Source organism: Hyaena hyaena, unplaced genomic scaffold, assembly GCF_003009895.1.
Source record: "Hyaena hyaena isolate Hyena2069 unplaced genomic scaffold, ASM300989v1 scaffold_390, whole genome shotgun sequence".
NCBI lineage: Eukaryota > Metazoa > Chordata > Mammalia > Carnivora > Hyaenidae > Hyaena > Hyaena hyaena.
Window position 1 is genome coordinate 573,783 of NW_024081018.1, and position 13,617 is coordinate 587,399.

At 53.9% G+C, this 13,617-nt stretch overlaps 1 protein-coding gene across 1 annotated transcript in view; it reads right to left on the reverse strand.

The window, feature by feature from the left end:
* The window catches only part of SLC6A17 (solute carrier family 6 member 17), a 52,033-nt gene that overhangs the window by 23,865 nt on the left and 14,551 nt on the right, over positions 1-13,617 (reverse strand). The window contains exons 2-6 of the mRNA XM_039251136.1: positions 10,574-10,949; positions 5,738-5,895; positions 3,929-4,055; positions 3,000-3,181; positions 1,208-1,318 (exon numbers count right to left, since the gene is read on the reverse strand). Of these exons, the coding sequence (XP_039107067.1) occupies positions 1,208-1,318; positions 3,000-3,181; positions 3,929-4,055; positions 5,738-5,895; positions 10,574-10,862 (867 nt within the window). The 5' untranslated portion in view covers positions 10,863-10,949. The remainder of the gene's footprint in view (positions 1-1,207; positions 1,319-2,999; positions 3,182-3,928; positions 4,056-5,737; positions 5,896-10,573; positions 10,950-13,617) is intronic.

Here is a 13,617-nt window from a genome sequence, read left to right on the forward strand (position 1 = left end):
ATATTTTTTTCTCTGTCAGACATCACATGCTCACAACAACCTTATGCCAGCCACGTGGCTAGCAAGCCCTCGGGAGGCTCGCTAAGCTCTTCCTAAAGGGGACCTCTGTGGTTGTTCACATAGAAACCTCAGATGTTACAGCCAAGAATGCTGGGGGCCAACTCAGTCCCTCTCTGATGAATATGGAGTGTGTCCTGCCCATGGCCACCCTCCAAACATCAGGGTCTGTTCCCAGCTGCAGAGCAGAGCTGGGAGGGGATGGAGATTTCAACCCCCAGCAGATCCAGATCCTTCTCCCAGTGTCATCCGTATGAACTTTCTGTGTGGGCACAGATGTGTCATGGCACTGTTAGGGGCTCAGGACGCTAGGGTTCTCACCCATGCCCGTAGACTGGAGTCTTACCAGTGAGCCAGGTGCTCACTGACCAGCTGGCATTTGGAGGCGGGCCTCCCCAGCCTTGCCAACTGGCATTACTAATGTACATTGCTTGGGCACCTTGAAGGGCATTCCGATCTGCATTTGAACTCCCCTTATTCCTCAGGGGACTGGCTCTGCCAGCTGTGGCTGGTGGTCTGAAGGGGAACAGAGAGGTGAGGCCATGTGATGGGCAAAGGCCATCATTAAGAAACCCATGTGTATGTATTAGGGATGCCCAGTGCCCCGCTAGAGTCCTATGAAATGTGCACAGTGGTCCCTCACTGGGCTACTGTGGGGATTAAATGAGAGAAGATGTGGATGGATTTGCTAAGGGCAGAATCACTGCCCACGTGGCCTATTACCTTGAATAAAATAGAAACACCATTCCCCTGATTTGGGAAAGCTGTGATTCCCGGAGGGGAGATGTCTTTTCTTAGGCATCTTCTTGGCTCCTGCTGTCACAGCTGCACTGATGGAGCCCGCCACTGCTCCCTGCCCATACTTGGTGCTTTTCCGCACTTGCTCATGCGGTTACTTTGACTGCAATGTCCTACATTGATATCGGATCTGCTCCCAGGACATCTCCTCCCTGAAGCTTCTCCTGATTTCATCCAAATTGATGTGATGTCCCTCTCACTGGGACCTTGAGGGCAGGGCCCATGCCCCCTGCCCCAGGGCCCGCCCCCGGGACCTGTGACTATGCCTGACACATAACAGGTCTCAGTGAGCACTAAACTGCATAAAGCTGGCAGGGCTCAGTGGAGGGGTCAGTGTCCTCCAGACCCTTACCTTGGGGGTGAACATGTGTAGGATGCCATCGACGGCCCCTCGCAGCAGCAGCCCCCGGACCAGGAAGCAGGCCAGCACCACATAGGGGAAGAGGGAGCTGAAATACATCACCTGCAGAGAAGACAGGGACCCGCTGTGGGGCAGAATGCCTCCTGCAGCCGGCACCCCCTCCCTGCTCGCAGCGGGGGCACATGAGCCTCCTTGATGGCAGAAGAAAGTAAATCCCTGGGACCCCTGGGCACAGGGCCAACCCGTCCCCCCCACATCTGGCCTTGAGCCAAGGCAGGAGCACAGACAAGCTGGAGTCTGTGTGGCTGTGCCTGGGGCCAGTTTCTTCCTTTCAAGAGCCGCAGGGCTGGGTCTGCAGCCTCCCCACCCCCAAGGGCTGCCTCAGGGGAAAGGAACCCTCTTCTCTCCCCTCTTCATGTTTTCATGTCTCATGCCTGCTTTACTATCCTTGACTGCAGGGGACTCCCTAAGGATTTCCCCTGTCCTTGGAACTTGACACATGCCATCCAGGAGGTTACGGACCCGGCTCCAGAGTGAAAACATCAGCAAAGGTCCTGCCTCTTGTGATCAAACATTGTGTGCTGTTTTCTAGCGTGTGCATTTTTTGCACACTTCTAGCTGTGCCTGGCAGAGAGCCTCACACAAAGGAGATGCTCACAGAATGTTTGCGGCACTGAAACAAATCAAGAGGGCTGTTTGGGCAAGACAGTGTTGAAGGCAGGAGAGTGTGTGTGTCTGGAGCCAGACCACCTGAGTTCTGATTCTGGCTCTACCTTTACCAACCACGTGACCTTGAGCTATTCACCTAACCTCTGTGTGCCTCCATTTTCTCATCTATAAAATGGGTATAATGCTTCCTAACTCACAAGGTTGTTGTGGACCAGAAGCATCCAGACATGTGGCAGTGCCTGATAAGTGCCACGAAGTATCAGCTACTATTTGTGGCCTTTGGTGGTAGCTGAGAACACTCTACCTTTCCAAGGCTTGGCTTCCTTACTCATGAAGTCTGTTATAAAAGTTGGAGCCTTGGACAGATGGCCAAGGCTCTAGTTCCAGCTCTGGGACACACTGGCTGTGTGATCTGAGGTGAGGTGCTTTCCCTGTTCTGGGCCTCAGTTTACTCATCTATAGAATGAGTAGATTAGGCCACGGGGTCCCTAATGTCCTTCGCAGCCCGACTGTCTGTGAATACCGTACATGCCAAAGAAGAAAGGGCTTGAAAGGGAGCTGAGCTCCTGGGAGAAGGTGTGTGGCGCTGGCTGGACTGCGCCCTGGAGGAGGTAGAGAAGGAGAGCAGTGGAGAGCTGCTGCCGAGGCCCCAAGGTGCCTGCACCCACAGCACCCACCTGCTCAAAGAGCCCTTTCATTTACACAGGGCCAGCTGCTGAGTCTTACCAAAAATTGCTCAGAGGCAGAATCTTCTAGGGCTTTTGCTTGGGAACCTAAAGGGCTAGGATGTAGACGAATGTCGCTGGGTCAGCTCTCCCAGCTTTCCTTCCTGTTAAAGTCTGCAGAGCAGGCCTGAGTTATCTGAGCAGAGGTGGCTGGGGTTCAAAGCAACAATTTTCCAGAAGCCCACTCCTACCCCCTCCTGGTGGGCAATAATGCACCAGGGTTACCCCGTCGCCTCCACCAGGGGTGGGGGGAGGGCTGGGCCATCATCCTGAGCCACTCAGAGGCCAAGCCCACCCAACAGACCCTGCGTAACCCAGAATCCTCAGCCCCCTGCCTTCCACGCTCTTTGACCACCCCCTGTGTGGGTCTGAGTCCCTTCCTGACTCACCTTCCCAGAGGACTGGATGCCCTTGACGACGGCCATGCCCACGATGCTCCAGGCCACCAGGAGACACAAGGTCATCTTCCAGTTGAGGCCGCCGCTCTCTGAGATGGAGTTGGAGATGTCCAAGGCCTCTCGGTACCAGAAGTAGGTGGTGGCTGAGCTCTTTTCACACTCTGCCTCTACCACTGGAACAGCAGCAGAGGCCACAGTATCTCAGCTGGAGCTCTGGGAACCCTCCCCTGCCTGACCCCCACCCAGGGCAGCAGTGGGCAAGGAGCCGGCTGAGTGTGGGTAGCAGGGAGGGGCTGTGCTTCTTCTGGGCTAGCCAGGATCTGGCAGACCCTGAGGACTCCAGATGGGGTCCCCGGGGGCTGCGGGGCCCACTGATCCGGCTGTATTCTCACACACGTCACCCTCTGCCTGCCTCTGTTGGCGGAGGACAGCAAGGGTGAGGCAGAACTGGCCTCCAGGAAAGGTCCTGAGCTAGGAGCCAGACATCTGGATTCTCAGCCAGGATCCTTGGTTAAATCAGTAGTGCAACCACAGGAAAGTTGCTTCTGGACCTCAGTTTACCCCTCTGCGAGATGGGTTACATCATCTAGACTTTTACAGGACTGGCATGCAAATGAAGGCTGTTTCCAGATAGGATGGTGTTAGAGTTACACAGGATGGTAACAACTAAACACAAGTCACAACTTGCAGAGTTTTCCCTATACTCATTTCATTCGATCCCCGTGAGAACTCTATGGGTCAGGCTGGCAAGGACCATCAGAACAGGAAATGCGGATCAGGTAGGTGTCTTATTCAAGGTGACACAGCAAGTCAACGAAGTCCCAAATCTGTGCCTAAGCCTCTTCGGCTCCTTGGACCCCTTCCTGGGACAGGCTGGCCGGGGAACCCAGGTGGTTGTACTCAGGGGGTCCCATACTTGCCTGCCACAGTCCCATTCCTGGTGACAGGACATTCACTCCAGGGCAGTGGGTACTGGAAGGACTTGAAGAAGTAGAAAATGCTCCAGCCGATGATCACATTATAATACAGCCCAACAAAGAGGCAGACCTGGGGACAATGGTCCATGGTGGGGGGAGGGGTCATGAAGGCAACTCCACCCCACCCCCATTCCCCATCCGAGGCCCAGGCTCTGGCTGACTGCACACAACACTGTTCACAGTCCTGCAGGAAGAGGAGGAGGAGGAGGGGAAGGGGGAGGAGGGACGGGGCACTGAGGGCCTCCTCCTAATCCTCCCTTCATCTGGTATTCAGGGAATCCACAGAGGAATGTTTCAGATATTAAAGATCTCTCCTTTAAGCAATGCACTCTTAAAATGTTAATCCTTTCCAGTTTGAAATTCTTCTAAATGCTTGAAGCACTTCGCCATCATTTCCTGATGACTCAGGATTACAATTCCAGAGCCGCCCCTCCAGGATGTTGAGGCCCCCACGCCTTTGGCCTCTATAGACAATGGCCCCAGACTGCAGTGTTCCTTGAGGTTTTGCGGATGCTTCCTCTTGGCTTCCTACGTCCTCCCTCCTCTCAGGACCCCACTCTTTGGTACTGTCAGCAGCCTGCCTCCAGAAAGATGTCACTTTTCATGTCTTGGAAACACAATCGCCACCCTTGGTAGAATTGCATTTGAAACAGGAGTGCGTGGATTCCGACCGAGGTACCGGAGGTTTCTCAGAAAGCAGTGCTCTTACACACGGGGATTTGCTGATTCCACTCTGGATGCTGAGAGGCCCCTTCCCCTTGGGGCGCTGCTCTGTAATGCTGACCAGCGTGGGTGCGCAGGGCCCTTTGCTGCATCAATTTCACCGTTTGCTGGTGTGCAGGAGCAGACACTCCTAGGCACACCTTAACAGCAACACAGAGGGAGAGAGACCCCCACTGCTTTTACCTGGGTGCTTTCAGACCAAGGGGAAAGCCCTTATGCTCACGTGCATGCACATGGCCAGCCCCAGCAGAGTATGCTGTATTTGGCCCCCGTCACCCTGGGCAGAGGTGATACTTGCCATGACTATGGGAGCCACACAAACCGTCTCCCAGTCTCTGCCTAAGACAGTTTGGGCTGGCCGTGCTGCCAGGCCCAACAGAATCCTCAGTCCCTTCCAGAGGCAGACGTGAACATGGGCACCTGTGGGATTTGCCCTTAAGGGAAGCTCAATTTCCTCATCTGGAGGGCTAAGTAGAGCCTCACGGAGTTCCCCATCTGGGCCCATGGGATCTCCGCAGCTCCCGCTGCTCCAAAGCCTCCCGGGTCAGCCACGGGCTCTTGTCTGAGACCTTCTCCAGCTCTGCTCACATGCACAGCAAAGTGGCAAGGAGCCCCCGTGCCTCAGGACTGCTCTTCCCGTGCCATGCACGCGCCTGGCTAAAATACTCCTCAGGCAAGGAAAGAGGAAGGGCCTCCCGCATGGGAGCTGATGGGCTGGTAAGCACGGGTATCAGATTGGTCCCCGTGTCCATGGAGAACTTTGGCTAAGATGTCCCAGGCACCCCCTTGTGACTATGTCCCAGCCTTTCCTCCTTGGGATTAATTCCCAATATCATATCCTCTTCAGGCAGTAGAGCTAACTTTCGATTTAGGAAATATGTGGCCCCAAGACACCAGCTGGTGGCAATCCTCATGTCGAGGGTCTCTCTTCCTGCCCTCAACCCGGCCCCAGACTCTGCTCTAGAAACCCCATACTCCAAAGTGGCCCCTCTGCCCCCTGGGTAGTGCCCGGGGTCTGCTTCCACTCACTATGCAGCTGGAGAAGCCGATGCCTCCCAGGCGGGGGCACACATAGTGCCACACGCCAATGCTGCCGCGGCGGATCCTCTGGCCCACAGCCAGCTCCAAGAAGAAGAGCGGGATCCCGATGATGACCAGCAGCACGAGGTAGGGGACCAGGTAGGCACCTGGGGAGGGAAGAGGAATGTCATACGGTGTTCAGAGCACAGCACCAGGGTAAGGGGGACAGCCACGTCCTACAGACTTGCCCACACCTCCGATTCCCCCCACCCCAAAGTGCCAGCAGTCCTGTGCTCCTCCAGAAATGGTCTGCCTCCTACATGTGACCCGCCACACACTGGCACCCCAGGCCCTCCTTTTTCCCAGTAACTGCTCTGCCCTGAAATGCTAAGGGAGGATCGAAACACATGTCCGTGCCTCTTGCTCACAAGATTAGATTCAGAGATGGACAGACAGATAGGCGGATGCTGTACTCTCAGGAATCCACATGTCAAATTACAAATAGACATGTTCTCACGTCCTGACGTACTCTGTGGACACTTGTTTACACCCCCTTCCACCCACAGAGAAGTGGACCCTGCTCATTCGCCTCCCCCAGAGGCACAGCTTCCCCGCCCCGGCACTGCCCTCCTTGCATCTGAAACAGATGCTGACACAGCAGACCGGGCAGCTTCAGGGAGAGAGGGTCCAACCAACATCACCATTAATCTACAGCTAATTGGGAGGAACGAGAGAGAAGTTAGCAGTTCAGAAGAGCATAGCCGAGAGGATCATAATGGGTAGACAGAATAGATCTTGACAAAGATTCCGGATGATAAATTAAACTCACTGTCCCTGGCCTCACTGCAGACACGATCTCAATTCCAAGTGACAGGGCATTTAGCAGGAGAATTAAAATCGTGTCTGGACACAGACGAGTGATCTCTGCTGAGAGATGTGCCAGCAGCCTAGTCCTATTAGCGATGCAGTCAGATAGCCCCAGTCACCAGTGCCGTGATAGACACCCCGCATCCCCAGACCAAGCCCTGCCAGCTGGGAGCCTCCAGAAGACCCCCAGCCACACTGCTGTGGGCCCATAACATGACAACCCACACGTGTCCGAGCCGCCAACGAGCCTGAGGGATCGGGCATTTCCCAGGCACAGTATCCGGCATTGGCAATGGTCAGCTGGGGACTGCAGGCCTGCCCTGTGCTAGGCACAGGCGGTGGGCGGACAGTTGAGTGAAAGAAGGCACAGATGCTATCCCAGGAGAGCTCACAATCTGGACGGCAAGACCCTCAGGTTCACACGAGCCCATGTGTACACACACACACACAACCACACACACACACACATGGACCAGTCACACAGAGCCAGCTGAGCACACGCATGCTGAGGGATGGGTCAGGGTCCCACACAACTCATCAGGCAAGTCCCCCAGGGGAGGTAACCCACCAAACCTTACACATCGGCATCTAATTCATTAAACACACACATGCACATAGTCACACATACACATAAATTCTGCGCATCGCTAACCGGCGGCCCCCGACCCTGGTGCTGAAAGAAGGGTGGGCTCGAAGGACTCCCGGTTCTGTCTCCTGGTCTGGTGTTCCGGGAAATGAAAGAAGAGAGAAGTGACATGCAGAAAAGCAAAGGGACACAGCCTCACTAGTTTTGTATTTCACCTACATATCCTTGGGCGGTGGAAGATGTGCAGAAAAATGGGTTTTGGGGTTCAGAAGAGTAGGCTGGCATTTTCTGTGAATGTTTCTCTCCTCTCCCTGAAAGAACCAGGGATGGCCCGTGCTGTCCAAAGAGCAGCTCTCCAGCAAAGAACGGTCATCAGCAACCCACCACCTGCCACTCAGGCCGGTCACCTGCGTCAGGCCCAGGGCGCTGACTTGGCTGAAATTCTCCTCACAGTGCCACAGCCTAGCCACGCACAGTGCTCAGGGGCTAGGGGCTGGGCGAGAATTACTGGTAAGGCAGGGGTACTTTTTCTTATCAGCCTTTGCTGAGATCATTTGGAAACGCAGTCTTGACCACCTGGAGACACAACTGGATTGATCTCCTTTGATGCTGCAGTGACTTTCGGGAACTTCAGGTCATCAGTCTGAAGAGCCAGGAGCACTGTTCAGTGTGTTAGGAAGTTTCACAGAACGTGGCCCTAGGAAGGTGGATTGTGGGATCTCTGAGGCCTCCTGGATCTCCAGATCTTGGCCTTGGTGTATACTCTAGGTCTTGCTTCTGGCAAACCCTGAGGTTATTTCTGGGATTTGAAAGACCACCTTGGACTCAGCCTGTTGAGACGCATGCTAAATAGGGCTGAGATCTGCACACTAGGGCCAGTCCCCCTGGGCTTGAATCCTGGCTGCCACTTACTAGCTGTGTGACTCTGGACTAATTGCTTGATCTCTCTACGCCACTGTTTTGTCATCTGTGTAAAAGAGGATAATAACATTAGGTAGAACCACATGAAACTGCTGATCTCTGACCATGTCTGACTTATAAAAATGGCCATTTCACATGCTTCAACTCTATCCCTGTGGCACAGGGCTGTTGCAAGAATTAAGTGACTTACTCACCCCTAGTAAGTGCTTGATGAACATTTGCCTCTTTTTCATAAAGATAAATAGGAGAGAGAAAAAAAAAAAGCAAACTAAGGGGACACAGAGCATAGAAACAGCATCTAGCAGAGCTAAGCAGAGGTCCAGAGCTCCCACCCAGATTCAAGCAAAGACTTAACATAAAACCCATAGAATATTGGAGAGTTAAAGGTAGAGATAGAAAGGGACTCTAGGAATCAGAGAGGATGGAAGAATGAGGGCAGGAACAAGCCATGGGGAGCTCAAAATCCAGAGAGTTAACAACGCTTTTCTTCCATGGGTTGACTGAGGTGTCTGGCACCGTGGCGATTGGCTGGCGGCACCAGGAACTGGCCAGCTTCGGCAAGCCCATTGCCCTGGGGCTGCGTGTGGCAGGGAGAGGGACTCTTATTCGGCTCCAAGTGCCCAGGCAGAGCTGATCATCTAAGCCACAAAGGAAGAGGTCAGAGGCTCCCAGCTGGCGTCCCCAGATGCAATGTGTCCTCTGAGGTCCCTGTGGATGCCTCTCCCCATATCTCTCAGCACATAAGTATACCACACACTTATATTTGTATCTCTCCTTTGGGCTGGTCGTATATCAGCTCAGTGACCTGAGTCTGGCCATGCCATGTAGACAAAAAGCTCTAATCAGCAGCTATTTATTGATATATTGGAGGTGGGGGGAGGGAGACCTTTCAAAGCCTGGAGAGCATTTGGTGAAGAGTAATGCTATAGTGGGAAGATAAAAGCCTCTCGCCTCAGGTACACTGGCTCAAGTGGGCATTCTCACCTCCCACTCTTCAGAAATTGGAACGGAGGGGAAGTCTCCAGCCAGACTTGGCCTCTGGATGAGAGAGTGTTCTAGAGAGGAGGGAGTGTCCCTGAATGGGGCTGCATCTCTGGGAGAGACTACGTGGCCAGAGTCCCAGGGAGCAGAGAGAAAGGGAGTCAGGTTAGGATGCCTGCAAAGCTGTGGCCCCCCCATCAGGCTGGAGTGTGGCAGTCCCAGGCCACGGGGACTAAGAGGCACAAGGACTCTCTGCTGGCTCAAGTCGCTTTCCCAGGACCAGATGTCTGAGCTTGTAAATGTCCTTCTTTTCAGCCTGCTAGGTTTTTCTGTGTTTATTTTCTGTTAGTTTCCCCCTGGTTTCAAAACAAATCACCTTTGAAACATTCCAGCCTGCCTCAGAGGGGCCGGAGGATAAGGGTCCGGGGGTTGCTACCCACCCGGGTGGCTAGAAGGGGTTCGATTCCAGGGGCAAGATCCTCTAGGCGGATTAAAACTCAGGGGCGGGGGGAGGGGAGTGGGAGGCCCCCTCCTACCTGGGAGGTGACAGGTATGCTTAGACTCTGGGGACCAAGCTATCCTGGTTAGAATCCTTACCTTATCGCTAGCTGTGTGACCTTGATCAAGGTACCTAACCTCTCTGTGCCTCAGTTTTGCAGTCTCTACCACGAGGATAATAACTCCTTCCTCACCCCCAGGGTGTAGAGGGGTTCGATGGCTGAACTGTATGAAATTGGTGCTTTGGCTGTTCCAAGACAAATGTCAGCAGTTTCATGCATTTCAGCCTATATCCAGTTAACCAGCGCTCGGCACCTGCGAAGCCCTCATTCTCATGGCCGGCAGCTGCTCCTCACTATGCGTCAGATAACGGTGTTACACGTTCTACACGTAAAGCTCGTTTAATCCTCTCAGCTCTGCTGTAAGGCAGGATCTACTATTATTCCCATTCTTAGCTGAAAAACAGAGAGGCACAGAGAGCTCAAGCAACTTGCACAGGGCTGCAATGCCAACCGGCCACACTGGGGCTTGTGCCCAGGCAGTCCCAGGCCAGAGCCCACGTTCTTATTATCATCACGCCTGACAGCCTCTGGTAGCTATTACCCATTAGCTATTTTTTTTTAAAATGTTTTTTAATTTATTTCTAGGAGAGAGAGAGAGACAGCGTGAGCAGGGGAGGGTCAGAGAGAGAGGGAGTGACAGGCTCTGAAACAGGCTCCAGGCTCTGAGCTGGCAGTCAGCACAGAGCCCGACATGGGGCTCGAACCCACGAACCGCGAGATCATGACCTAAGCGAAAGTTGGACGCTTAACCGACTAAGCCACCCAGACACCCCTATTACCCATTAGCTATTTCCAGGGAGCCTTCCTCTGGACTCCCGAGCTCCACCCTAGAAAAGCTCCAATTCGGCATCAGCAAAGGGGTGTTCCTTTTCACATTGCAGCCCAGCCCGTCTGCAAGGCCCCCCTGGGGCGGGCAGGGCTGCCTCTTACCGCCTCCGTTTTTCTGGCACAGGTAGGGGAACCTCCAGATGTTGCCCAGGCCCACGGAGAACCCAATCTGGGCCAGGATGTACTGCAGCTTGCTGTTCCAGGCCGGCCGATCCTCTGTGTCCAGCTCCTCCTCCGCCGCCGCCTTCTGTTTGCCACCTGCCTCACCTGCCACGTTCAGGACGCTCTGCTTGTAGTCCACCGGCTCCTCGAGGGCCAGCAGGTCGGCCACTGACTCCGTGACATGCTCATTGCTGTGCTCGCGCTGGGTCACCTTGCTGTTCTTCGGCATTGGTGCCACCTGGGCCACGCAGCCCCGCTCCCCAGCACTCAGAGAAGGTGGGACTCGGCTGTCGTCAGCTCCTCCTCATCCAGGGACCTGGGAGACCGGGTGAGCAGGAGAGGATCAGCGGACCGCACCAGAGAGGTGGGGAGCCCAAGCGGACATAGATCGGCCATCACGCTGGGGCACACACTTGGAGGCCGGGCAGTGAGTGGCCTGGAGTGTGGGGCTTGCCTTTCTCCCCATCAGAGGGAACCCACCGAGGAGCTCAAAGTGCAGACTCAGTTTCCCCACAGGCCCTGTCCGAGCATCACCGAAAGGTAAACTTAGTGGCATAGAAGAGGCCAAACCAGACACCAAACCCAAATAAAGGGCCTCCCGTGATGACACTGCCCCTCTCATAACTGCGTATCCTGAAGTGTTCAAGACCCTTCAGGCCCCCATGGCCCTCACCCCCCAGGGCGGTGCAGATCTGTGGCCAAGTCCCAGCCCTCCTGAGCTCTATGCAGCCAACCCATCTGGTGGGATCCGGGGAAATCGGCGTCTGCCTTCTCTGGGGTCTTTCTATTCAAAATACAGTTCACGGGCCAGCAGCATCGTGGGGAGTTTGTTAGGAATGCAGAGGGCGGGGCACCTGGGTGGCTCAGTCGGTTAAGATCTCACGTTTCATGGGTTCGAGCCCCACATCAGGCTCTGTGTTGACAGCCAGCTCAGAGCCTGGAGCCTGCTTCAGATTCTGCATCTCCCTCTCTCTCTGTCTGACCCTTCCCTGCTCACGCTGTCTCTCTCTCTCAGAAATAAATTTTTTAAAAACATTAAAAGAAAAGAAAAGAAAAGAAAAGAAAAGAAAAGACAAGGAAAGAAATGCAGAGGGCACCGGGGTGGCTCATTTGGTTAAGCGTTGGACTCTTGGTTTAAGCCCAGGTTGTGATGTCACGGTTCGTGGGTTCCAGCCCCATGTTGGACTCTGCTGACAGTGTGGAGCCTCCTTGGGATTCTCTCTCTCTTCCTCTCTCTCTTCCTCTCTCTCTCTCTCTCCCTCTTCCTCTGCCTCTCCCCTGCTCTCTCTCTCTCTCAAAAGTAAATAAATTAAAACTTAAAAAAAAGAAAAATGCAGAATGCCAGGCCCACCCCCAGACCTACCGAACCATTCTCTGTATTTTACAGAATGCTTAAGTGATTTAAAGAGACTTTTAAAGCTTGCAAAACAAACCAAAAGAAAAGAAAAAACAAACAAAACAAAAGCAACCAACCAAACCAAAACAAAGTAAAACAATAAAACATAAAGAAAACAAAAAACCCAAAACGTTACAGCTCTCAGCACGGAGACCCTGAACACCAGCCCCTCGTCCAAGCCCTTCATTCCCCAGGCAGGAACGCTGAACTGGTTCTGCTAAGGATTTGGGCACCACAGCCCTAGAGGTATTTGCTTAGTGCCAACAAATGCTGGGTCATCGCTCAGCACTGACATTATCTGAGGGCCACTGCAGCCAAGAGCCAGTCCTCCATCCTCTGGTGACAGTTTTACAGCAGATAATGTCTGCTCGATGCGGGCGGGGGAGGCAAATCCCTCCCCTGCTCCTGCCATCCCTCATCCGTCTTTCCTGCTTTCGCTTAAAGAAATAAAGCACCAAGGAAATAAGCCCTTTGAAGGATATCAACACGCTGCTGTGTTTCAAAGCACCTCCTCGTTAAGAGGAGGTTGGAGGATTTAAAATTAAACACATGCACAGCCCAGCCTGCAGTTGCCCTGCATCTTTCTAGGGATGTAAATTACCCAGCTGGGTAATCACTTTACTAAGGAAAGGAGCCTCTGGAAGTCTGTTCGTCTCATATGTGCCATCGGAACAGCAACTGGCAATGGCACTGTGCAGCAGAAGCTTGACCCGGACCCCCTGGCTGCCTCCAGGAATGACCCAAACGTCAAGGGGACCTGGTCAGCTGGATCCCATCACACGTGTAGTGAAGCCAGGACACCCGGCAGATGGGGACTGTCCACGCCAGTCTGTGCAGTTAGCCAGCCCTCCCTGGGCCAGGCCTGGGCCCACAGCAGCAGGTGACACCTCTCTGCTTTCCTCTTGCAAGGGAAACCGTGAGTCTGTAGTGACTACCCCTTCCAACCCAGGAATGGTCAAGGTCTTGGGCTTTGGAGTAACTGAGACAGAACCCGCCTGCCAAAAAGAGATCAGAATTCCATATAAGAAACTCAGCTCTCTGTTGGGACTCCACTTCACACTGGGTCAGCCAAACATTCCACTGTGTCCCGGAGGGAATGTGTGTCTGGGGACCTTTCAGCCCTGCGCCTCCTGCCCACACCACATAAGGGAACGGTGCCCCTAGCAGTTATGTAGTGGGGAGGCTGTTCTTGCCTGGGCTGCGGGGATGAGCCCTTTCCCCGTCCCCGGTGAGCAGATCCCGGTGCCCAGGGCACTCAAGTGGAGAAAGCCTAGGGCACACGCGATGGCTGTTTGTCTGGCTACCCCATCTCCCATAAAGCTTGAACAAGAGTTTCTTTTTTTAAGTTTACTTATTTACTTTGAGAGAGAAAGAGAGAGAGAGAGAGCACACTGGAGAGGGCCAGAGACAGGAAGAATCCCAAGCAGCCCCTGCACTGCCAGCATGGAGCCCTATGTGGGGCTTAAACTCACAAACCTTGAGATCATGACCTGAGCCGAAATCCAGAATTGGACACTTAACCCAATCAGCTACTCTGGTGCCCCTGAAACAAGAGTTTTTATTAAAAACTAGAACTGGAGGCCAGCAC